Raw genomic sequence first — 24,061 nt, forward strand, 5'->3', positions numbered from 1 at the left:
TATGAGTATATCGGTCAAGGCGGAAGATAAGACATGCTGAGATGAAAGGGTATAAATGACCTCCCTGTTCTACTGCTGTAGCAACAGCATTTAGTCCTCTGGAAGGTAAGCTAGTTATGTGTTTTTCCGTAACTTCTCTATTCAAGTTCTTTAAAAAAAAAAAAAAAAGGCATGAAACCCTCCTAGGAGGCCAACAAAAGTTATACAGATACGTTATCCATATAAATTTAATGTGGATATTCAGCCAAGCTACATGCTCAAGCCTGCACACTGCAAATGCAGGCTTTAACTTGAAATTATTCCTGGTATTTCAGCATTTGGACTTGAGAACACAAAGTTTAAAAGAGTGGCTGAATTTTACCATTTTCAGCTTGCCTGTGGAATGTCACAAATCTCAGCCCAATTGAAAAAAAAAAAAAACCAACAACAAAAAAACCAAACAAGCTTTGGCTATATAGTGACTTCCACAATGAAACGCTAGTTGTATAAAATGTTGGTACTGTGTTTTTGCAGGTTTAATTTTTTTTTTAAAGCACCTACATGGTCTAAAATTAGGCCTCACAAATTTTGTGTTAATACTATGTGCCGTTTCCTCTTAAAATTACAAACAAGATAGTAATTTGTAAAGTATGTTAGATTTTTCTCATTTGGTGGTGGCAAAGACAGGTCAGGATCAAGTATGCATGTTTTGTATCACAGTTATATCATATGCTATGAGTGTGGGTATTACGCATCTCTATGGGGGAAGGGAAGACATCTTAAGGTTGAAATTAGAGATGAATGTGACTGTGCTGAAGACACAATAATAAAGCTACTCTTCAGATTGATGATATGGTGTTGTGATACTGCGGCATTATATAGAACTACATGTGACAGAAATCTTTTGCCCTGGTTGCAATGCCAGTGTTCAATCATAAAAGAGTATAACCTGCATAGAGTGGCAAGTATGGTTCTGGCCATCCTGTTGGGCAGGCTGGATGGAACATTTACTGTATTACTGGGGAAGGAAGTTATGGAGACAGGTATTTTTCTCCCCATTAATGGGTACCACATAAATTAAAATTGAGCCACTGATCATTAAGGTTTTACTTACTCATGATAGTTTCAAATCTACAGTGTTTTAAAAGGCATCACATAGGTTTTTCACTGCAGAATACCTTGTTGGGAGATTCTATTTCAATCCTTCCACCCTGTCTCAAGGATTTTGCGAGGCTGGAATAGTGTGCAAGGGGTTTCTTCCCATTCTTTACTGCTGGTGCTTTCTCCGATGTTGCTTTGTTGCACACCTGCTTGCGAGTGGGGTGCGGTGCTCCGGCTCGTGAATGGCTCTCCTCAAATACATTCATTTGCAGCTGGTTCCCCTGCTTGCTGGCAACCTAGAACAAAGATGGACATGTAAGGCTCCATAACAGACACCACCAACATTTGCAAAGGCACATTGTGAGGAGGGGGGATAGTTGGAGGTGGACGAGACTGGCTACTGTGGACAGTAGAATGGAGAAATTAGATCTTACCTGCTAATTTTCTTTCCTTTTGTTCCACCAGACCAGACTAAAATCTGTAGGTTATGCCCAACCAGAGGATGGAAACAGAGATTGAAAAGAAGAAAGTCCTGCATGCTTCACCCAATACCGGCATCGTGTAGGCGTAGATGCTCAGTATTATGAATGACATAAGAACATAAGCATAGACATACTGGGCCAAACCAATGGTCCATCTAGCCCAGTATCCTGCTTCTAACAGTGGCCAATCCAGGTCACAAGTACCTGGCAGAAACCGAAAGAGTAGCAACATTCCATGCTACCAATCCCAGGGCAAGCAGTGGCTTCCCCATGTCTATTTCAATAGCAAACTATGGACTTTCCTCCAGGAATCCGCAAAAAAATCTTTTCCGGAGATGGGAAGGCGGTAGAACGAGAGGACATGAAATGAGATTGAAGGGGGGCAGACTCAAGAAAGATGTCAGGAAGTATTTTTTCACGGAGAGGGTGGTGGATGCTTGGAATGCCCTCCCGCGGGAGGTGGTGGAGATGAAAACGGTAACGGAATTCAAACATGCGTGGGATATGCATAAAGGAATCCTGTGCAGCAGGAATGGATCCTCAGAAGCTTAGCTGAAATTGGGTGGCGGAGCAGCTGGGGGGAAGAGGGGTTGGTGGTTGGGAGGCTAGGATAGGGGAGGGCAGACGGGACTGGTGGTTGGGAGGCGGGAAATACTGCTGGGCAGACTTATACGGTCTGTGCCCTGAAAAAGACAGGTACAAATTCAAGATATGAGTTTATCTTGGGCAGACTAGATGGACCATGTAGGTCTTTTTCTGCCGTCATCTACTATGTTCTACAATGTAACTTGTCCAACCCTTTTTTTTTTTAAACCCAGATACGCTAACCACTGTTACCACATCTTCTGACAACGAGTTCCAGAGCTTAACTATTCATTGAGTGAAAAAATATTTCCTCCTATTTGTTTTAAATGTATTTCTATGTAACGTCATTCAGTGACCCCTAATCTTTGGACTTCTTGAAAAAAAAAAAAAAGGGTTTAATTTTACCCGTTCTACACCACTCAGGATTTTGTAGACCTCAATTATATCTCACCTCAGCCGTCTCTTTTCCAAGCTAAGAGCCCTAACCTCTTTAGCCTTTCCTCTTACAGGAGGAGTTCCATCCCCTTTATCATTTTGGTCGCTCTTCATTGAACCTTTTCTAATTCCGCTATTTTTTTTTTTTTTGAGATATGGTGACCAGAATTGAATGCAATACTCAAGGTGAGGTCATACCTTGGAGCGATACAGATGCATTATAGTATTCTTGGTCTTATTTACCATCCCTATCCTAATAATTCCTAGCATCCTGTTTGTTTTTTTTGGCCGCTGCAACTGGACACTACACAGAAGATTTCAACATAGTGTCTAAAATGACACCTAGATCTTTTTCTTGGGTGCTGACTCCCAAGGTGGACCCTAGCATCAGGTAACTATGATTTGGACTATTCTTCCCAACGCACATAACTTTGCATTAGTTCATATTAAATTTCATCTGCCACCTGGATGCCCAGTCTTCCAATTTCCTAAGGTCTGCGTGTGCTTTAACAACTTTGAATAGCTTTATGACATCTGCAAATTTAATCACGTCATTCCAATTTCCAGATCATATATAAATACTAACATGGTAATTGATGGCAGATAAAGACCTGAACAGTCCATTTAGTCTGCCCAACAGATATTACCAAGTCATGATTATACCAACAATGAATATGATATAAAATTGTCTCTCTTTGGCATATATGTTAAATAGCACCGATCCTAGTACAGATCCCTGCAGAACTCCACTGTTCATCCTCCTCCATTGAGAGAAACAACCATTTAACCCTACCCTCTGTTTTCTGTCCAATAACCAATTCCTAATCCACACCAGAACCTTGCCTATCCCATGACTCAATTTTCTCAGGAGTCTCTCAGGAGGAAGTTTGTCAAAAGCTTTCTGAAAATCTAGATATACTACATCAACTGGCTCACCTTTATCAACATGTTTATTCACACTGTCAAAGAAATGAAGCAAATCGGCGAGCAATACTTCCCTTGGCTGAATCAATGCCAACTCTGTCCCATTCAACCGTATTTGTCTGTGTGTTCTATAATTTTATTCTTTTTTAATAGTGCCCACTATTTTGCCTGACAGTGAAGTCAGGCTTACCAGTGTGTAAATTTCTCACATCATCCCTGGAACCCTTTTTAAAAATCAGTGTTGCATTGGCCACCCTCCAATCTTCTAGTACTACGTATAATTTTAATGACAAGTTACAGATTACTAACAGCAGATCAGCAATTTTATGTTCAAGCTCTTTCAGTACCCTAGGGTGCATGCCATCCGGTCCAGGTGATTTGCTACTCTTTAATTTGTCTTTAGGTTCACCGAGATTTCTTTCAGTTCCTCTGCATCACCACCCTTGAAAAACATTTATGGTACAAGTAGAGCTCTCTTACATCTTCTTCTGTAAAGACTGAAGCAGTGGACCATCTATTTTCCATTTCGCTTGAGTTGCAGTACTAATAATACTCATCATAAATTGACCCTCTCAAATTCTGGTCTAATGAACAATTCAGCAAATCATTCACCTCAAACCCATCTACTAATTTCATCCAACAGTGGAACAATATTAACAAAACAGTCCTTGACGAACTTGCATCTATAACAAACAAATCTCATCCTAAAAAAATTATCCCCATGGTTTAACGAATATCTTCTACAAATGAAACGCAATTGCAGGAAACAAGAAAGAATTTGGGCCAGAAATAAATCCACTGAACAATGAATTGGAAAAAGCTCCTAAAAACATACAAAAACATAAATTGCCAAAGCAAACATTTCTACTACTCCAAGCTCATAGGTGATACAAAAGTCAATCCAAGGAAACCATTCAACCTGTATCAACTGCAAAAGAACCCATCTGCAGACCAATTGGTGACATATTTCAAACAGAAAATAACTAAAATCAGATTAGAGCTAAACAACTCTTTTACATTAATTGATTACTTCCTCAATCTTCAGGATCAATTACCATCTTGTTCTCATGCAGATTTTGGTTTGCTTTCCACCAATTACTATTGATCAGGTCAGTCACACCCTACTCAAATATGCAAAATCACAATGCCTATTTGACACATGACCTAGTTTCCTACTCAGATCAGCTCCTAATCTATTTATCCATTATTTACACTCAAATCTTACTCTGATGCTATCTCAGGATCTGTTCCCCTCTCAAAATGGCAATATTATCTTGACTCCCATACCAAAGAATACCCAAGCAAGCTTAAGTATAGTCTCCAATTATAGACCAGTCGCCTCAATTTCTTTATTGGTTAAAGTTAAGGAAGGGCTTGTTATGCAACAACTAATGGAATATCTCCAACTCCATTCCATCTTGCACAGCTCACAATCCAGTTTTAGACCCTCTTATAGTACTGAAACTGTTCTTACTACCCTCTTAGCCAACTTCAGAAGAGAACTGAGTATTAACAAAATATTAATACTTCAGTTAGATATATCTTGTGCCTTTGACACTGTTGACCATAGTATTCTTCTAAATATCCTTGACCATTACGGAATCTGTGGAGCAGTCCTGAAATGGTTCTCTGGCTTTCTAAACTCCAGACCATATCAAGTCAAACAATCAGATGCAATTTCTTCAACATGGTCTCCCGATTGTGGAGTACCTCAAGGTTCTCCTCGGTCCCTCATTCTGTTCAATACCATAATGTTTCCCCCAGGTAATCTACTAGAAATAAATGGTCTTTCATCATTCATTTACGCTGATGACGTCACCATTTATATTCCATTCTCTAAAGAATTATATGAAATAACTTGATCAAATTAATGGAATCTTGGGCATCTAATTTTAAATTAAAACAATATTGAAAAATCTAAGTTTCTAATAGTAACTAACCCTCACCACCCTATAAATCTTAAAAATTTTACATTAGAGAACATCACTCATCCCTTTGACTCATCAATGAAAATATTAGGAATCACAACTGATCAATTCCTTACCCTTGAAACTCAAGTTTCTAAGGTTGTCTCAAGTGTCTAATTCGCTTTGGGAACTAAAGACATTAAGACCTTTATTCACTAAATCAGTCTTTCGTATTTTGGGTCAATCCCTAGTACTAACAAAATTTGACTACTGCAATTCCATTTATGCAGAAATTAACGGCAACCTGATCAAAAAATGCCAAACTGCTCAAAATACCACTGAACGCTTCGTATGTAGATCACCTCGCTTCACCAAAGCAACTCCTCTTCTGTATAACCTACACTGGTTACCAATAAAAGATTGTTTATATATGATGGAGCAGAACCATATAGAATTTGGTGAATGAAAACACAGAAGTTGAAAGATATTCTCTCACTGAATTACCCCTACGTAATGCCATATCATCATCCAGAGAATATCTCAATCTGCACTTCCCTATTTGTACGAATGTAATCTATAAAACAATTCACAATACCAGTTTCTCATATCAAGGTAGTAAAATTTGGAATTCTCTACCAAAAATAATTAAAAGCAAAGATAACTACCCGTCCTTCAGAAACCTACTGAAAACTCATTATTTCAATTTAGCCTTTCAGAAAACAAAGAACACTACCCAGTCATACAATTAATTTCACTTCTTTCCTCCCTAGTCCTATCTAGCCCTAATTGTACCCACATTTATTCATCTTCACTTCTTTGTTTATAAATTTAATTATGATTTAATCTTCTTCTCTATTCATCTACCCTTAAGAACAGTTGAATCCAGGTTAATTCACTATATATGTTATATTTATTTATTGCATTTGTATCCCACATTTTCCCACCTCTTTGCAGGCTCAATGTTTTACAAAGCCAATGTTACAGCATTATTTATTGTACTTTATAATCTGTTTATGTAACTTTACATATGTATCAATCATTTAATTGTTTGTTATGTAAGCCACATTGAACCTGAGTCAATCTCAGGCTAATGTGGGGTAAAAATGTCATACATAAATAAACAAAATAAGAGAGCTGGTTAAAAAAGTTAAACTGTTCAAGAAAACTGAACATTGACCATGAAGATGTTTGTTGATAAAAGTGAAAAGAACAATATTATAGTATACTACAGTGGTCTAATAACTGGAAATATATTAGGGAGGGCCTCTGGAACGGTCTGCTGGTACTAAAGAAAAGAAAATTAGCAGGTAAGACTGAATGTTTCCTTTCTTACTGTCCTCACCAGACCAGTCTAGAACCTGTGGGATGTATCAAACCAGTTCCCAAGATGGGTGAAACTCCAAAATCTGTGCCTGAATAATTTTGGCCCTACATGAAGTATATGGTTGTGCACCTACTTGGCGCCAACAATGCTTTGTTAGTGTAAGAAGGAATGATTATAATCACTAGTTTGCAGTTGCAAATCAAAGTATTGCTCACAACTCTGCCCATGAGGTTGAAACACCTCTTGTACAGATTTCAAGCCTTAGGAACTTGCTTCCTTACAACACACACATCACAGAATATTACCTCAGTTACCAAGCAATGATAGGTTTAGAAGTTGATTCATCTTACCTGAAAACTGCAAAGATTAAAATCAAAGTCCCCAACTTTGGAAACTGGTTGGTCATTTCAATATACTTCTGAAGTAAACAATGGGCATGGAGCAAAACTAAAGATTCTGAGGCATATTTTCAAAGTACTTAGAATTACAAAGAATGGAACTCTGTAAGTCTAAGTGCTTTGAAAATGAGCCCCTTTATCTATCTGAAATGATTATCTACCTGAAATGAGGACTCCATCTTTAGAAGAAATTATGGAATCGTTTAATCAACATTCCTGCTTTCACAAACCAGAGAAAGATAGCTCAAAATTCTCTTAGAAAAGAGAGAAAACAATAATAACTATACAAGGGCAAAATTCTTCAAAGAGGCTTCTTAAGAGGGTCAAAGAACATAAGTCCCAGTGTCTTAAGCAGCAGAACCAAACTCCACTCAGGACAGGAAAAATGCACATGAAGACATATAGTGGCTCATTTTCAAAACATTTAGACTTACAAAATTCCATAGTTTACTATGTAACTTTGTAAGTCTAAGTGCTTTGAAATACGCCTCATAATGTCCCACCTTAGAGAAGGTGCACTAATGAGGATAAAATGCTCAAGAGAATCTTTCAGGCAGCCTCAAAAGCATGACAAAGTTGCAACTTGAACCTGAAGAAAAGAAATATAAAAGAGTGAAAGATTCAACAAAGGGAGAATGGCCTCCTCTGCACTGCATACCACTTTTCAAGATTCACCACACTCTCAAGTATGGTAAAGAGGAAAGGCAAAGACAAGCTGTTCGAAAACTTCTGTACTAGAAGCACAATCACTCAAGACTCAAGCTGTAAGAGAAAAATGGAGACAGGCTTCAAGCAGCAGTTTCTCATGAACTGGGAAATCAAAGGATGATGAAATGTCTTAGACAAATTAAGTTGACCAACCAAAATGTCTCAGGTTAGTTTGGTGCCATAAGAAAACTGTGGCAAACAGAGAGATGTGAACCTCTGAGGCACCCAAACTAACATTGGAGGCGAATGGAATACATACCACAGTTCTCCATGCAGCCAGGGCTGCAGAAACAGTTCCAGATCTTTGGAAACAATCTGATTCCGGTAAACGAAGTACGGAACCTTGTCGTCGGCCCTTGTTGTCAAGGAGACAGGAGTGTATGCTGAAACAAATTCTGCTTCAATATTTTGTATTCTAGCAACAAACGCTGCAAACAGAAGAGAAAGCTTCTCATACCTCCTTATCAGTTGACTTAAGCCACCATAGTAAGCTCTTGGGAAAAAAAATGCTCTCAGTGCTCCTCTGTGAAGAGGAAAGTGGCAGGCCTATAGCACTCGCTGAATTGCAGAAAGCTCCAGATTGTTGAAGGTTGAGGATACTATGGACTGAGACCAACTGAGACCAAGCTCCTTGTGCCAACTGACCCTGATAGCGAGCATCCAAGTCAACAGGCTGGTATCAGACATGATTACTATCCAAATGGGAACTTCAAGACTGACCTTTAGGAACTTAACACTGAATTCAAAGACATCACCTTATATTGTACCACGCTAGGAAGTCCAACGGTAGACATTTTTTAAATTAATCTCAATGAATTTACATTTAGAAATACAAATACAGAAAAATGGCAAACAGAACTAATGGGTTAGGCCCGTCAACCAGCAGATGAAGACAGTCACTTTTGAGCTCTGCGCAACCCTCATCACAACAATACTTCTCCATCTCCAGCAGATACTGTACAGTGGTTCTGATCTTGACTGATGTGGCTAGCTCTTCGGCCAGTTGAAGAACCGGTGACAAGTTGAGCATGGAGGGCAGAAAGGAATCAAGGGTCCCATGTGACCATCACAGAAGGTTTGCATGGCTTTATTTCTTCTTCTCCCCCATGGGGCACACTACTACTACTACTATTTAGCATTTCTATAGCGTTACAAGGCGTACGCAGCGCTGCACAAACATAGAAGACAGACAATCTCTGCTCAAAGAGCTTACAATCTAATAGACAAAAAATAAACTAAGCAAATCAAATCAATTAATGTGTACAGGAAGGATAAGGGGAGGGTAGGTGGAGGCGAGTGGTTACGAGTCAAAAGCAATGTTAAAGAGGTGGGCTTTCAGTCTAGATTTAAAGGTGGCCAAGGATGGGGCAAGACGTAGGGGCTCAGGAAGTTTATTCCAGGCATAGGGTGCAGTGAGACAGAAGGCGCGAAGTCTGGAGTTGGCAGTAGTGGAGAAGGGAACAGATAAGAAGGACTTATCCATGGAGCGGAGTGCATGGGAAGGGGTGTAGGGAAGGACGAGTGTGCAGAGATACTGGGGAGCAGCAGAGTGAGTACATTTATAGGTTAGTAGAAGAAGTTTTGAACAGGATGCGAAAACACAAGTTATAAAAAAAGATAAATGAAACAGAGACAACAGCAGGTACTGGAGATGACTTGATCTGGAAAGCAGAAGCTAGTGTGTGTGTGGGGGACTGCTTTTGTCAGATGCTCATGGGACCTTGGCAGGCAGCTCGTTAAACATTCTCCAACTGACCCTGGAGCTGGCCACAGTGGACAAGACCAGAAAATACTGCATAGCACACCTTTCATCATCTGCTATCACAGAGATATGCTGTTGAAGTGAGGGCTGCACAGTGCCCTTCATAAGGCAGAACTGGTAAGTCACTGGTCTCTGTCTCCATCTGCAGGTTGACAGGTATAATTCCTTGGTTCAGGTCAGGCAAGTTAATAAGAAAGGAAACAGGAGACATCCAAGGTTAAAACTCTAGGCCTCAGTTAAAAAAAAAACCAAATGCCTTCCCATCAGGGCTATGGAGTTGGTACACCAAACCTTAGACTCTGACTCCAACTCCTACTGATATCAGGCTTTAAAGTTTTTGTTCTGGATCTAAAGTAAATGACATTACCAGTACTTTAGATCCAGGTCAAAGTACATATATATAAAACGATAAATTTACAATATTATTCTAATGTTGAAAGATTTTATTTTGAAGCTGGAGTGGGTACATTTTAACCAACTCTGACTCCACAGCCCTGCTTCATTATGCAACTGAAGAGTCTGACTACAGCTGTGAAACTCTTCTGGCCACAAACGGAACATGTTTCTTAGCAAAGAATAGTTTGAAGACAGATATCTTCTCCGACCCTAAGTGAACACAGCAAAGTAGTAGTATGGAGTTAGAACACTGTCCTGGAAGACCTCTAAAAAAAAAGTCAACAATCTAAACTATCCACTGAAGCAATATAATCAAGGATACTAATTTGCCAATTGTTTTATTAATTAATATTTTCAATATAACACATGCGAAAGATCACATTTCTTCTCTTCTCTCTCCTTCTCTGCTCATATCCAGCAGATCGCCAAGACCTGTCGTTTCTTTCTTTACAACATCCGTAAAATCCGCCCCTTTCTTTCCGAGCACTCTACCAAACCCTCCTCCCCACCCTTGTCACCTCTCGTTTAGACTACTGCAATCTGCTTCTTGCTGGCCTCCCACTTAGTCACCTCTCCCCTCTCCAGTCGGTTCAAAACTCTGCTGCCCGTCTCATCTTCCGCCAGGGTCGCTTACTCATACTACCCCTCTCCTCAAGTCGCTTCACTGGCTCCCTATCCGTTTTCGCATCCTGTTCAAACTTCTGCTACTACCTATAATGTACTCACTCTGCTGCTCCCCAGTATCTCTCCACACTCGTCCTTCCCTACACCCCTTCCGTGCACTCCGCTCCATGGATAAATCCTTCTTATCTGTTCCTGAGCCCTACGTCTTGCCCATCCTTGGCCACCTCTTTAACATTGCTTTGACTCGTAACCACTTGTAACCACTCGTCTCCACCTACCCTCCTCTCTTCCTTCCCGTTCACATTAATTGATTTGCTTACTTTATTTATTTTTGCTCTATAGATTGTAAGCTCTTTGAGCAGGGACTGTCTTTTCTTCTATGTTTGTGGAGCGCTGCGTACGCCTTGTAGCGCTATAGAAAATGCTAAATAGTAGTAGCAGTAATTCTGCTGTTTCAAACAGTCTTGAAATAGCAGGTGTTTCACTTAAAAACTGCACCAGCCTCATGTTTTAATCGAAGTCGAGGAGATGGATTTTCAATCCTGTCCTCAATATCCTTCGGCTTTCAAGATATTCACAATAAATATACACGAGGACATTTTTCATACGATAGTGGATCTCTCGCGGGCAATTTCTCTAAAAGGGGTAGTTTTGGACATACCATGACAGGAATTAATCTCACTCCTAAACTCAGGCTCAAATTTACTGCTAATGCTTGCCATAGTACTTGCATTGTGCCAAACAGAGCTTCGTTCTGGAGTTCCTAATAGTAACATGGATAGGCGACTTATCCAGGTGCGCCTGGAAGTTTTTTGCCTCTCCCATGTGGAGAGCCTGAAAATCTAGTAGGTGAGGGGAGGTGGCAGTACTCAAGGAAGAGGGCTGAAAGCCATCCTTGAAAAAGAAGGACGGGTGGCAGAAAAAACTGTTCCTATTATCAGAACAAATCTATAGAAACAGAAAACACAGCAAAGCAGGGCAAGATGCTGGAGAACTCCAGAGGCAAAGAAAAGAAAAGAAAACAAATGAAGAAAGACAAATGTTAATCTCTCTCTCTTTTGGAGGCTTGCTCTGCAGGATGAGCATCTTTAACCACAGTGCTTTGGTTGGTTTTACACCAAAAGGGCAGTATATCAAAAAGAACAAATAATATAATAAAAGAAAGCCAATACCTTAAGAGCTTCTTCATATTCCTCTGAAATGAAAAAGAAACGGATCAGCACTTCTAGTCATCAACAAAAGGCTCAAAAATCAGAAGTAAAAAGATAACATGTTTGGACTGAGTACTGCAGTTACAGTTCATTAATGATGGGACTGTACAGGAGTTAGTAACTGAGAAATGGCATAGCCTCAGAAACAGGGTTCCCATAAAGAAGGGAAGCTGGGTTGTTTCCGGAGGGACAGCAAAGAATCTGCTTTTGCCTTCCATGCACTGGTGATTAAGGAGGTGAAACTATGAGCCCTGGGACTCCCACGAGTGCAAATGCACTCAGTCTGCAGCCCCTCATTACCTCTCCACCCTCATCTCCCCTTACGGTTCCCGCCCGAAACACCTCCCGCTCACAGGAAAATCCTCCTCTCAGCACCCTTCTCCCCACCGCCCACTCCAGACTACGCCACTTCTGCCTCGCCTCACCCTATGCTTGGAATCAAACTTCCCTGAGCCCTTACGCCAAGCCCCTCCCTACCCATCTTCAAATCCTGCTCAAAGCCCACCTCTTCAATGTTGCCTTCGGCACCTAACCTTAGACTGCCCCACTTTGACTGCCACTACTTGATTGTCTGTACATTTGTCCATTAGATTGTAAGCTCTTCGAGCAGGGACTGTCCTTCTATGTTGTATTGTACAGCGCTGCGTAACCCTAGTAGCACTTTAGAAATGTCAAATAGTAGTAGTAGAATCATATTACATTTCTTCACAAGCTCAAGAAAAACTAATCCAACTGTCTGCAAGCTACAAAGCTGTTTATTAGGCTGATATTAGCCAGGGATTACGATGTACGTGAGCTTCCCAGACCAGGGAGATCATTTCAGATGGGATCTGAACAGGTCATGCATTATTGCCATTTGTGGGTTAAGTCCCATGCTGGCCCAATAAAAGGTACCACAGCTTGTAGAGAATCCAGTTTTTGCCTGTATTAAAACACAAAATACAAGGATTCAGCTCTACTCTACGACCTACTCAATTTACTCAGTTGACTTTGGACTAACATCGAGGGTGAGAGATAACAGAAACAGTCTTAAAGACTGGGTGCCAGAAATATGTTGCCCAGCAAGAGATGGCTGTATGCATGCTGGTCAAGAATGAGCGTATGGGAGCTGGATCTGTGTCTCACTGACAGTGCTGTACACGATCAAGCAACAGGAGCTCAATGGGTCAATGATGCCGAGAAAGAAGGGTTCAAGGCCTTGGTGGAATGGGAAGTGAGCCCTAGTCACTGTCAATGGTGACACCTAGTATTCAGATTCTGGGCTCTCAGAACACCTCTCCCCATCCCTCTCAACCCCAACTCTGTTCCATCCTGTGCCATTCTCTCCAACATTTACCAACTTTAATTTCAATCTGCTGTTTCTTAAGTTCCACCCTTGCAACAGATATTGATCAAAGCCAGACACCTATACACACATTACATTTATCATAAATTCAATGTCCAATTAACATTTAAACATGAATCATTAAATATACTCGTTCCTCTGTATCTGCAGTACAAACCTTAAAATACACGTGTCTTTCCCCTTGACCTTGGCAATCCAGACCAGGATCATGTGTCGCTCCCTGCCGGACCCACTGGAAAAGCTGCCAGTGGGATAGGAAACTGGGCCCAGCTGTAACTATGCACAAACTGAGAGCCTGTTGAAGCTTAATCCCCATGATCATTGAACCCCACCAGCCTCAAATATTTTTTTAAGTGATGAAAGCAGCCAGAATGGTGGAAGCACAAGTCTAACAGCTTATCTGCAAGCACATGGTGATACTGCCTCTCTCACTGCAACTCAGCCACGGCTAACAAATCATGCGCTCTGCTACCGGTCCTAGCGGCAAGGCTGCAGACCACAAATCTCTGCACTTGATCTTGCCACTAGAAAACATGGCAACAGCGCCACCATAGGGATGTAGCCTCCAACCACAACCTGTCTGCCTGCTGTAATGCTCTGTCCCCAGTTACAGTGGCACCATGAGTGATCCTGAAAGCAATGGGGTAGGACTTGGAGCTCTCAGCTCTACTGCTATGAGCCCACTGGCAAAAACAAGAACAGAAAAAAAAAAAGATACCCCCAAGAAAGGGGGACAGTGGAAGCTGCACTAATGGTCTGAGGGGGGAATCACTGGCCCGCAGGCCTTGCACTGACGATCACTGGCCCAGATAGATAGTTATGAAGGAAGGTTCCTGGTACTGGATCCCAGCCATGGTTAGGATTCAGCAGGAAACACACAGGGGTGTACAGAAATTGCTGACTGAAAAAAGGAGTCAATAAGCCTATGAAAAAGCACAGAAATCCTTTTCTGCTAAAAAAAGAGACAGCGGCAAATGCAAATAACCATGTTAACGTTTATTATCACTTCCTCAAAGCTCTGGCTGAGTATGACCTTACCTTGGCTATTCACAGACACCTGTAATAAAAAGTGAAACAATAGTAAATTTCATGCTCTTGATTTCCCAATGCCATTTTTATCTTTTCATAAAAGGCTATTACAAAATATTTATTCTTGTAATGGTCTTTTTGGTAAACGGAGTGGAGGAGCAGCCTGGTGGTTACAGCGGTAGAGTGGAAAGCATGGAAATCAGGGTTCAAATCCTGCTTCTCCCACTGATTTTTTGCTTCTCTCAGGAAAGACACTTCACCCTCTGCCTCAGGTACAAGTAAACTGTACACCCACTTGAGCAAGGACATTATTTTAAAAAACCTATATACCTATTTGTAACATGCCTTGAGCTTGCATTGAGGAGAGGCAAGTAATTCAATCTGAAATCCAAATTCAAACCCACTCACCAGGAAGAAGGGCATCCACCAAAATGCTAACAGTTTCAGTAAATTTATCAGTTGTGTCAGTTTTACGCTTTTCATTATAACTGGAATATTTCTGACCCTAATTTTGGGGCAGAAGACGCAGGTGCTCAAACAGAAGAAGAAATATAACATGGGAAAGCGGCTTCCAATCTTTCTGCCACTGCCAACCCCAGACAAGTCTGAGAACAAGTGCCAGAGCCCAAGACTCGAACTCCCAGTTGGTTTCTGGCTCATTCACCTGAGCAAACCTGTTACATCCGCTGGAACACGACAAAAGGCTCAGGTGCACCATGTGCAGATCAACCTGTTATAAGAGTCTCTTTTAAACCAGGCCACTTATAGCAGGGCAGAAGTGCTGTTTAAAGAGAGGATTGCAGACATTCATTTTGCTAGAAAGACTGATAACATTAGGTGATTCTTGGTGCTAACGATTGCCAAGATGCCAGCAAAGAAGCAGCACCAGAGGTGCCAGTGAACTACTGAAGGTGGGGCAGGAAATGTCAGAGCATCAGCAACCTTGAGGCAACATGAACAGCACAAATAAACTTGATAAAACTCACCTCTTCATTATCCTCATCCACATCTTTATCTGAATTTTGTTCAGATCAAATGAAACTATCACCTGGAAGAGGAGAAGGTGAGAAACAGAGAGAGGAAGTCAGCTGTCAACAGCTCAATAGCACAAATAAAGCAAATGCAGTCCAGTTTTCTTCACACCATTTAAGAAGAACTCTGCTGCACGTCTCATATTCCGCCAGAAACCGATATACTCATATCACCCCTCTCCTCAGGTCACTTCACTGGCTTCCGATCAGATACCGCATTCAATTCAAGCTTCTCCTTCTTACCTACAAATGCACTCAGTCTGCTGCCCCTCACTACCTCTCTACCCTCATCTCCCCTTACGTTCCCGCCCGTAACCTCCGTTCACAGGATAAATCCCTCCTCTCGGTACCCTTCTCCACCACCGCCAACTCCAGGCTCCGCTCATTCTGCCTCGCCTCACCCTATGCTTGGAACAACCTTCCTGAACCCTTACGCCAAGCCCCCTCCCTGCCCGTCTTCAAGTCTTTGCTTAAAGCCCACCTCTTCAATGCTGCGTTCGGCACCTAACCCTTACCGTTCAGTGAATCCAAACTGCCCCAATTTGACTGCCCCTATCGGACCGACCGTTCACTTGTCTATTAGATTGTAAGCTCTTTGAGCAGGGACTGTCTCTCTTTGTTAAATTGTACAGCGCTGCGTAACCCTAGTAGCGCTCTAGAAATGTTAAGTAGTAGTAGTGTAGTATGGAGCAATTTTCACAATAGCCTACCAGGGTGGAAAGAATCCGAGGATGCTTTGCACCCGCAGGCTCTGTACGAATTTACAAAGGAATCTTGTAGTGTGCACTTTTCCCTAAGAAAACTGCCAACAAGCGTAACTGGCCCATGGGGTTTTGCATGTACTTTTTGCATGGGGTATAAATTTGGCTGCAAATAGCACATGGACATTCATGAGGCTCAGTCTGGAAACTGCATGACCACTGCTGCTCCTTCTGCTTTGAAGCTTCATGCCTAGTTCTTTCCACTCGGAGGAGTGAGGGGGCCCTCAAAGTTTACCAAAGGACCATAGGAGGTGGTCCTGTGCTTGAGGAGAGCATAGCGACCGGGTAAGTATTAGGAGGGCAGGGAGCTCAGGAATGTAGTGAGTGCTTGGGATAGGGCAATTTCAATGTTGACCGAGTGCAAAGTGATGCATGTGGTAAGAGGAACCGAATTATAGCTACGTCTTGCAAGGTTTCGCGTTAGGAGTTACGGATCAAGAAAGGATCTGGGTGTCGTCGTCGATGATACGCTGAAACCTTCTGCTCAGTGTGCTGCTGCGGCTAGGAAAGCGAATAGAATGATTGGGTGTTATTAGGAAGGTAGGGAGTCCAGGTGTGCGGATGTTTAATGCCGTTGTATCGCTCCATGGTTGCTGACCGCACCTGGAGTATTGTGTTCAGTACTGGTCTCCGTATCTCAAAAAAGATATAGTAGATATGGAAAAGGTACAGCGAAGGGCGACGAAATGATAGTGGGGATGGGACGACTTTCCTATGAAGAGAGGCTGAGAAGGTAGGGCTTTCAGCTTGGAGAAGAGACGGCTGGGGGAGATATGATAGAAGTGTATAAAAATAATGAGTGGAATGGATCGGGGTGGATGTGAAGCGACTGTTCACGCTATCCAAAAATACTAGGACTAGAGGGCATGAGTTGAAGCTACAGTGTGGTAAATTTAAAACGAATCGGAGAAAATTTTTCTTCACCCAACGTGTAATTAGACTCTGGAATTCGTTGCCGGAGAACGTGGTACGGGCGGTTAGCTTGACGAGAGTTTAAAAAGGGGTTAGATAGATTCCTAAAGGACAAGTCCATAGACCGCTATTAAATGGACTGGAAAAATTCCTCATTTTTAGGTATAACTTGTCTGGAATGTTTTTACGTTTGGGGAGCGTGCCAGGTGCCCTTGACCTGGATTGGCCACTGTCGGTGACAGGATGCTGGGCTAGATGGACCTTTGGTCTTTCCCAGTATGGCACTACTTATGTACTCGAGTTGCAGGGAAGGAAGATAGGGAATAAGAATTTAGAGACTGGGTAGGAGAGCAGGGAATAAGCAGGCACCTAGGGATTTGGAAGATAACCATAGCCTTAACCTAATGTGTTCAATGGTCTGAATGGTGCAAGACTGGGTGAAGATGATGGGACAGAGATGTTGAAGGACCTGGAGGGGGCTGATAAGCAGTGAAATGGGTGGTACGGGGGGGGGTGGGGGGATAAACGAAGGGGAATAGGAAGCTTGTTAGAGAGCAAGAGACAAAGAAAGGGTCTGGAGGCCAGGACGGAGCAGGAGCTGCTAGTGCTAAGGGCATAAAAGGCACAGGAAGTAGTTAAGTACGAACAACAAGAGAGAATGGGAGTGTTGGAAAACAGGTGAGAGTGAGAGCATGGACAACAATGTTATTTCATGTAGACATAGCTATAACAATTATTTACTTGTTTAACAATGCTAGTTTGTTTACTTTCGGCAGCGTTTTAGATGTCAAATATCTAGCCAACATGTCCCATTTTAGCAAATGCGATTCTCAAAAGCTAAATTAAGAACAGTTTTGACTGTAGTAAAGTGCATTCAAACTAACTTAGATTAGATTCAGTAGATATAAACCAATGTCAAAGAGGACGCATTTCGTTGGAGATTGGTTGAGTCTGGTTTTCCAGTAGTAGGTGTTTCAGTGTTCTAGGGCCTGGTGTGATATATTTGCAGTGTTGCCTTTTCATAGGTAGGAATAGTTAGGTTTTCTTCAAAGGTTCTCAGGGTCTTTTCTACACAGGTTTTGCACGATATTCGTAGTGAGCTTTCTCTTCCCAAATTTAAAGCTGCACTTAAAACTTGGTTGTTTAAGCAGGCTTTTAAGCTGTGATGGTGGAGTGATGACACTCCCTTCCCTTTTCTGGAGCAAATGAAATGGGCGCTAGCAAGGTTTTCCTCCCGAACCCCCCCCCCCCTCCGTACCCACCCCTTTGGCGTTGTGAAGCCACTGACCGCCATTGTTCCGGACCTCGTCAACGCACGCCACCTTCATCTCCCGAGTCCTTGTTGGTTGTAAAGCCACTGACACCATTGCTCCGCCCTCGACGTCATCACGTTGGACGCAAGGGCGGGGCCCAGACAGCGATTTCGGTGGAAGTGCCCGCAGGAACTGACAGTGACGTCAGTGTCCTCAGAACGTTGAGGGTGAGTTTTATTATATAGGATGGTTTATTAGTGTCAATCTCTAATGTTATTTTTTCTTGTTTCTTTGCCTCATATCAAAGAGCTTGTATAAATGTCTTTGGCTTTAACCTAACCATGATTTATGCTGATTTGTTCTTCGTATTTTACAAACACACAGACAACTATGGGCCCTGTTTACAAAGGCACGCTAGCATTTTTAACGTCACCCCACCCTCTTCCTGTGAGACTGTCATTGAAATGCCTTTGCGTTTCACTTAAATATACTGATGTTTGCCAACATTTGCTTACTTCCGAAGAAGGGTTACCTTCGAAATCTAATCAAAAAATGTATTAAATTAGTCCAATAAAAAAGGCATCATCTTATTTTCTTTTCTATGTTTTGTTTTATTTCTATTTATTACCATTTTTATTGGCGTTCTTTGTCTCATCTTCTTAAATGTTAAATTTTTTAAAAATTGTAAACCACCTTGTTCTGTGCGTCAGTTTAGGCTGTGTAGTAAATGTAATAAAGAATAAAACATGCAACCCAGCCAATTTTATAAAAGCTGCAGAAACGTATGCATATATGACCTATATACATGTAAGTTTATCTGACCCGAGTGGAGGTATTCTAATGGTAGAGGTGTTTGGACTTTATAAACTATGGATATATGTAGGTCTGGATTGGGCGCTGGATTCTGAAGGCACCAAGATTTCCCTGCTTACTTTAGGGCAGTGGTTCTCAACCCAGTTCTCATGACACACCCAGCCAGTCAGGTTTTCAGGATACCCATAATCAATATGTATGAGATAAAATTAGCAAAGTCAACTTCAACAGAAGGTAACAATAATAATAAAAATGATTTAAAAAATCAATAAAATCTTATAACTGAAAAAAACATTACCCAGGAATTTTGTAAAGCAGTATATTTTCCTAGAGCAGTTAAATTGCAGCCAAACTTCTATCTATGTGGATATTAAAAAATACATATATATATTTTCGTACATAAAGAGGCATATTTTCAAAGCACTTTGGGAGGCTAAGTTCCATAGGTTTCTATGGAACTTTGGGAGGCTAAGTGCTTTGAAAATGAGCCTCATATTGTATTATCTCTATGATACTTTGTATCCATACATTATGTATCTCTGTGATACTTGTACCCATACATTGTAAGCCGCACGCACCTGCTATCGAGTGGGAAAGAGTGAGGTATAAATGCTATAAATAAATAAATAACACAGACACATGGTTTAAAGGTCATAATACATATATATGAGGTTAGATTGTTATCTACCTTGTTTGTGTCTGTTCAAATTGAGATTTTATTTATTTTTTTATCACTTTATTATTATTGTCTATTGTACAACTATTTTGGATTTATAATTTGTATTAATGGTTTACATTTATTTTTTATTATTGTGCATTTTAATAACTATTTCTGGTAATGTCATTATTTTTAACTATTTATCTGTTCATAGATCCATGACGCAGGCCGGTAGGGCTGAAACACAACTCGTGTCGGGTCGTTTTTTTGTTTATTGATTTGAATACTACTACTACTTAACATTTCTAAAGTGCTACTAGGGTTACGCAGCGCTGTACAATTTAACATAGAAGGACAATCCCTGCTCAAAGAGCTTACAATCTAAAGGACACGTGAACAGTCAAACCGATAGGGGCAGACAAATTGGGGCAGTCTGGAATTCCTGAAAGGTAAGAGTTAGGTGCCAAACGTAGCATTGAAGAGGTGGGCTTTAAGCAAAGACTTGAAGATGGGCAGGGAGGGGGCTTGGCGTAAGGACTCGGGAAGGTTGTTCCAAGCATAGGGTGAGGTGAGGCAGAATGAGCGGATCTTGGAGTTGGCGGTGGTGGAGAAGGGTAATGAGAGGAGGGATTTGTCCTATGAACGGAATAAAGAATTTGCTGGGAACACCATCTGAGAGAAGCTGTTTTTCTCCACTTTCCTTCGCTTGAGATAAATTAGAATGTATATTCATTGAGGAGTGGAGGAGTGGCCTAGTGGTTAGAGCACCGGTCTTGCAATCCAGAGGTGGCCGGTTCAAATCCCACCGCTGCTCCTTGTGATCTTGGGCAAGTCACTTAACCCTCCATTGCCTCAGGTACAAACTTAGATTGTGAGCCCTCCTGAGACAGAGAAATATCCAGTGTACCTGAATGTAACTCACCTTATTTATTTATTAGGATTTATTTACCGCCTTTTTGAAGGAATTCACTCAAGGCGGTGTACAGTAAGAATAGATCAAACATGAGCAGTAGGCAATTACAGCAGTAAAAACTAACTCCAACATATTAATACTAGGTGACATAAACCTCCACCTAGAAGACCCAAATTCTACCAATGCACGAGATTGTAAGGAATTCTTCCACTCATGGGATCTCAAATGGCCACTATTGCAAGCTACAAACATTAAAGGGCATACACTGGACCTCCTCTCCCACAAACTGTCCACAGACCACAACATTTAATTAACAGATATCAAATGGTCAGAAACACCCAGAACCGATCATTACAAACTAAACCTATCTCTAAATTGGAGAAAGAAGGGATCATACCATACACAAGAACATACAACCTAAAGCACAAGAGGCCAAATAGACCCAAAAGAATTTTGGCAACAGATATATGACTATGAATGGAAAGCACGAACGTACTCCATACACTACCTCTAACTGGGACGAAAGAGTATTAGACGAAATAGCACCCTAAAGAACAAGAATAACAAGAAGACAAAGCCCAATCCCATGGTTCAATGACGAATTAAAAAAAACTCAAAACACAAACTAGGAAACTTGAACGAGCATGGAAAAAAATAAAAGAAAATACAAGTATGCAATAAGACAAACCAAAAGATCCTATTACAAAACTAAAATAGGACCAGATTACAAAGACCTAAAGAAACTATTTCAACTTGTAAACAAGCTTCTAGATACCACTCCAATCACCACAAACAACTCAGACATTCCATCTGCAGCCAAACTTGCCAAGTACTTCAATGAAAAAATAATAAAATTACGCAATACACTTCCTCAGCACAACACCGACATCGAAAACTTCATCAATGGACTGGACTCCATCGCTGGAGAATGCCCAGCAGATTGTAGCTGGTCAAAATTTGCTCTCCTCACCGTTGAATCAGTCACCCAAGCGATTTATAGATTCTCCAATACCCACTGCACATTGGACATCTGCCCCAGCCACCTACTCAAATCCACCCCCAATCGCTTAACAGAAGAACTCACATCCTACCTAAACTACATGCTCCAGGAAGGTCTCTTCCCTGAGGAACATGGCAAGTAGTCAGATTGATAGAGAGCATGGTGACCAAACAGCTCACCGACTATATGGACAAGTTCTCATTACTACATGAATCACAATCAGGATTCCGCCCCTCCCATAGCACCGAAACTGTACTAGTCACTCTCCTGGCCAAATTAAAGCATGAAATAGCTACAGGTAAAAGTACACTTCTCCTCCAATTCGACATGTCGAGCGCATTCAATATGGTAAACCATAATATACTTCTGCGACTCCTAGACCACTTTGGGATGGGTGGAAATAAACTTAGTTGGATCAAGAGTTTTCTATCCGCCAGAACATACCAAGTAAAATCTAATACAAATATGTCACTACTGTGGAAATTAGACTGCGGAGTTCCTCAAACAACACCATTGTCACCAATACTCTTCAACATAATGATGATCCCATTGGCCAAATCCTTATCCAACCAAGGCCTCCACCCGTTCATCTATGCAGACGATATCACAATTTACATCCCTTTCAGACACGACTTATCAGAAATCTCCAATGAATCAAACGCAGTTTGAACACCATGGACTCATGGGCAAATTCATTTCAAATGAAACTGAACACTGAAAAAACACACTGCCTTATTCTCAGCCCAACACAATAATTACAAACCCACAACCATAAACACCCCAGACCACAACCTCCCTATTTCAGATAGTCTCAAAATACTAGGCGTTACAATTGACCGCAATCTTACATTTGAGAGCCAAGTAAACTCCACTATAAAGAAAATGTTTCATTCAATGTGGAAACTTAAACGTGTAAAACCAATGGAATCTATGCTGGATGTAGAGAACAACTCACGAAGAAACTTCAGACAGCCCAAAACACAGCAGCCAGGCTGATATTTGGTATAACACTATTTCAAAGTGCCAAACCCCTCCGAGAAAAACTACACTGGCTCCCAATCAAAGAACGTATCAACTTCAAAATCTGCACCTTGGTCCACAAGATTATCTAAGGTGTAGTCCCAGGATACATGACTGACCTGATTGATCTCCCAACCAGAAACAGAACCGGTTCATCATGAACTTACCTGAATCTCCACTACCCAAACTGCAAAGGTCTCAAATACAAAACAACCTACGCATCCAACTTCTCCTATATAAGCACATGACTATGGAACACACTGCCTAAAACTGTGAAAACAATCTATGACCATCTAAACGTCAGGAAATCACTAAAGACCTATCTGTTCGGAAAGGCATACCCCACCGACCCAACATAAATGCTTCTACTCAGCAACACAGCAAAACCAAAGATCATACTGGGCACTATTTACCCCTCCCTATCTTTGACCCCTAACGTGCCTGTAACTTACCTTATTCGACCCTAACATCTAATTGTATTTGTTCCTCTACTGGACCTGGCGATTGCCTTTTCGGTACTATGTAAGCCACATTGAGCCTGCAAATACGTGGGAAAATGTGGGATACAAATGTAACAAATAATAATAATAAATATTTGAACAACAATACAAAGTATGGAATGGTATACTACTTGCAATGACAAACAATATGTGCTAGAACATTATAATTGGTAGTGAGGGGTAAGGCAAAGTTGTAACATATAGATGAGTAAGAAAGTAAGGTGATTGATTTGAAGAAAGTTGGCCGTGAGGTCAGAGAGATGGTTAAATATCTCAGCTAGGGTAGGAGTGGATAAACATGTCCCGCTGCAGTATGTGCAGCCCGAGTCAATCCTTGTGTGTGTGAGTGAGACTAACAAGTTAGTTACTTCTTCCATTAAAGAAGAGCCATTGGTTGAAGAGCCAAGCTTTCATCTGCTTCCTGAAGTAGAGATAGTCTTGTGTTAAGCGGAGCCTTTCAGGCAATGAATTCCAGAGTGTGAGGGCTACTCCGGAGAAGGCTTGCTTGCGGGTATCACATCATGTAATGTCTTTTGGAGAGGGTGTAGTTACTGAAAGTCCTTGGGAGGACCTTAGTGTCCTTGGCAGTGTGTGGAGGATCATCATATTCTTCAGATACTCGGGGCCATTTCCTTTCAGGGCCTTGAACTACTACTACTACTATTTAGCATTTCTATAGCGCTACAAGGCGTACGCAGCGCTGCACAAACATAGAAGAAAGACAGTCCCTGCTCAAAGAGCTTACAATCTAATAGACAAAAAATAAAGTAAGCAAATCAGATCAATTAATGTGTACAGGAAGGAGGAGAGGAGGGTAGGTGGAGACGAGTGGTTACAAGTGGTTACGAGTCAAAAGCATTGTTAGAGGTGGGCTTTCAGTCTAGATTTAAAGGTGGCCAAGGATGGGGCAAGACGTAGGGGCTCAGGAAGTTTATTCCAGGCATAGGGTGCAGCGAGACAGAAGGCGTGAAGTCTGGAGTTGGAAGTAGT

General features: G+C 41.4%; 1 protein-coding gene across 1 annotated transcript in view; it reads right to left on the reverse strand.

The window, feature by feature from the left end:
* The window catches only part of LOC115481349 (next to BRCA1 gene 1 protein-like), a 91,728-nt gene that overhangs the window by 60,896 nt on the left and 6,771 nt on the right, over positions 1-24,061 (reverse strand). The window contains 5 exon segments of the mRNA XM_030220416.1: positions 1,158-1,376; positions 11,798-11,820; positions 14,220-14,238; positions 15,197-15,219; positions 15,222-15,258. Coding sequence (XP_030076276.1) covers positions 1,158-1,376; positions 11,798-11,820; positions 14,220-14,238; positions 15,197-15,219; positions 15,222-15,258 — 321 coding nt within the window.

This window comes from Microcaecilia unicolor, chromosome 12 (assembly GCF_901765095.1).
Source record: "Microcaecilia unicolor chromosome 12, aMicUni1.1, whole genome shotgun sequence".
In the NCBI taxonomy this organism is placed as follows: domain Eukaryota; kingdom Metazoa; phylum Chordata; class Amphibia; order Gymnophiona; family Siphonopidae; genus Microcaecilia; species Microcaecilia unicolor.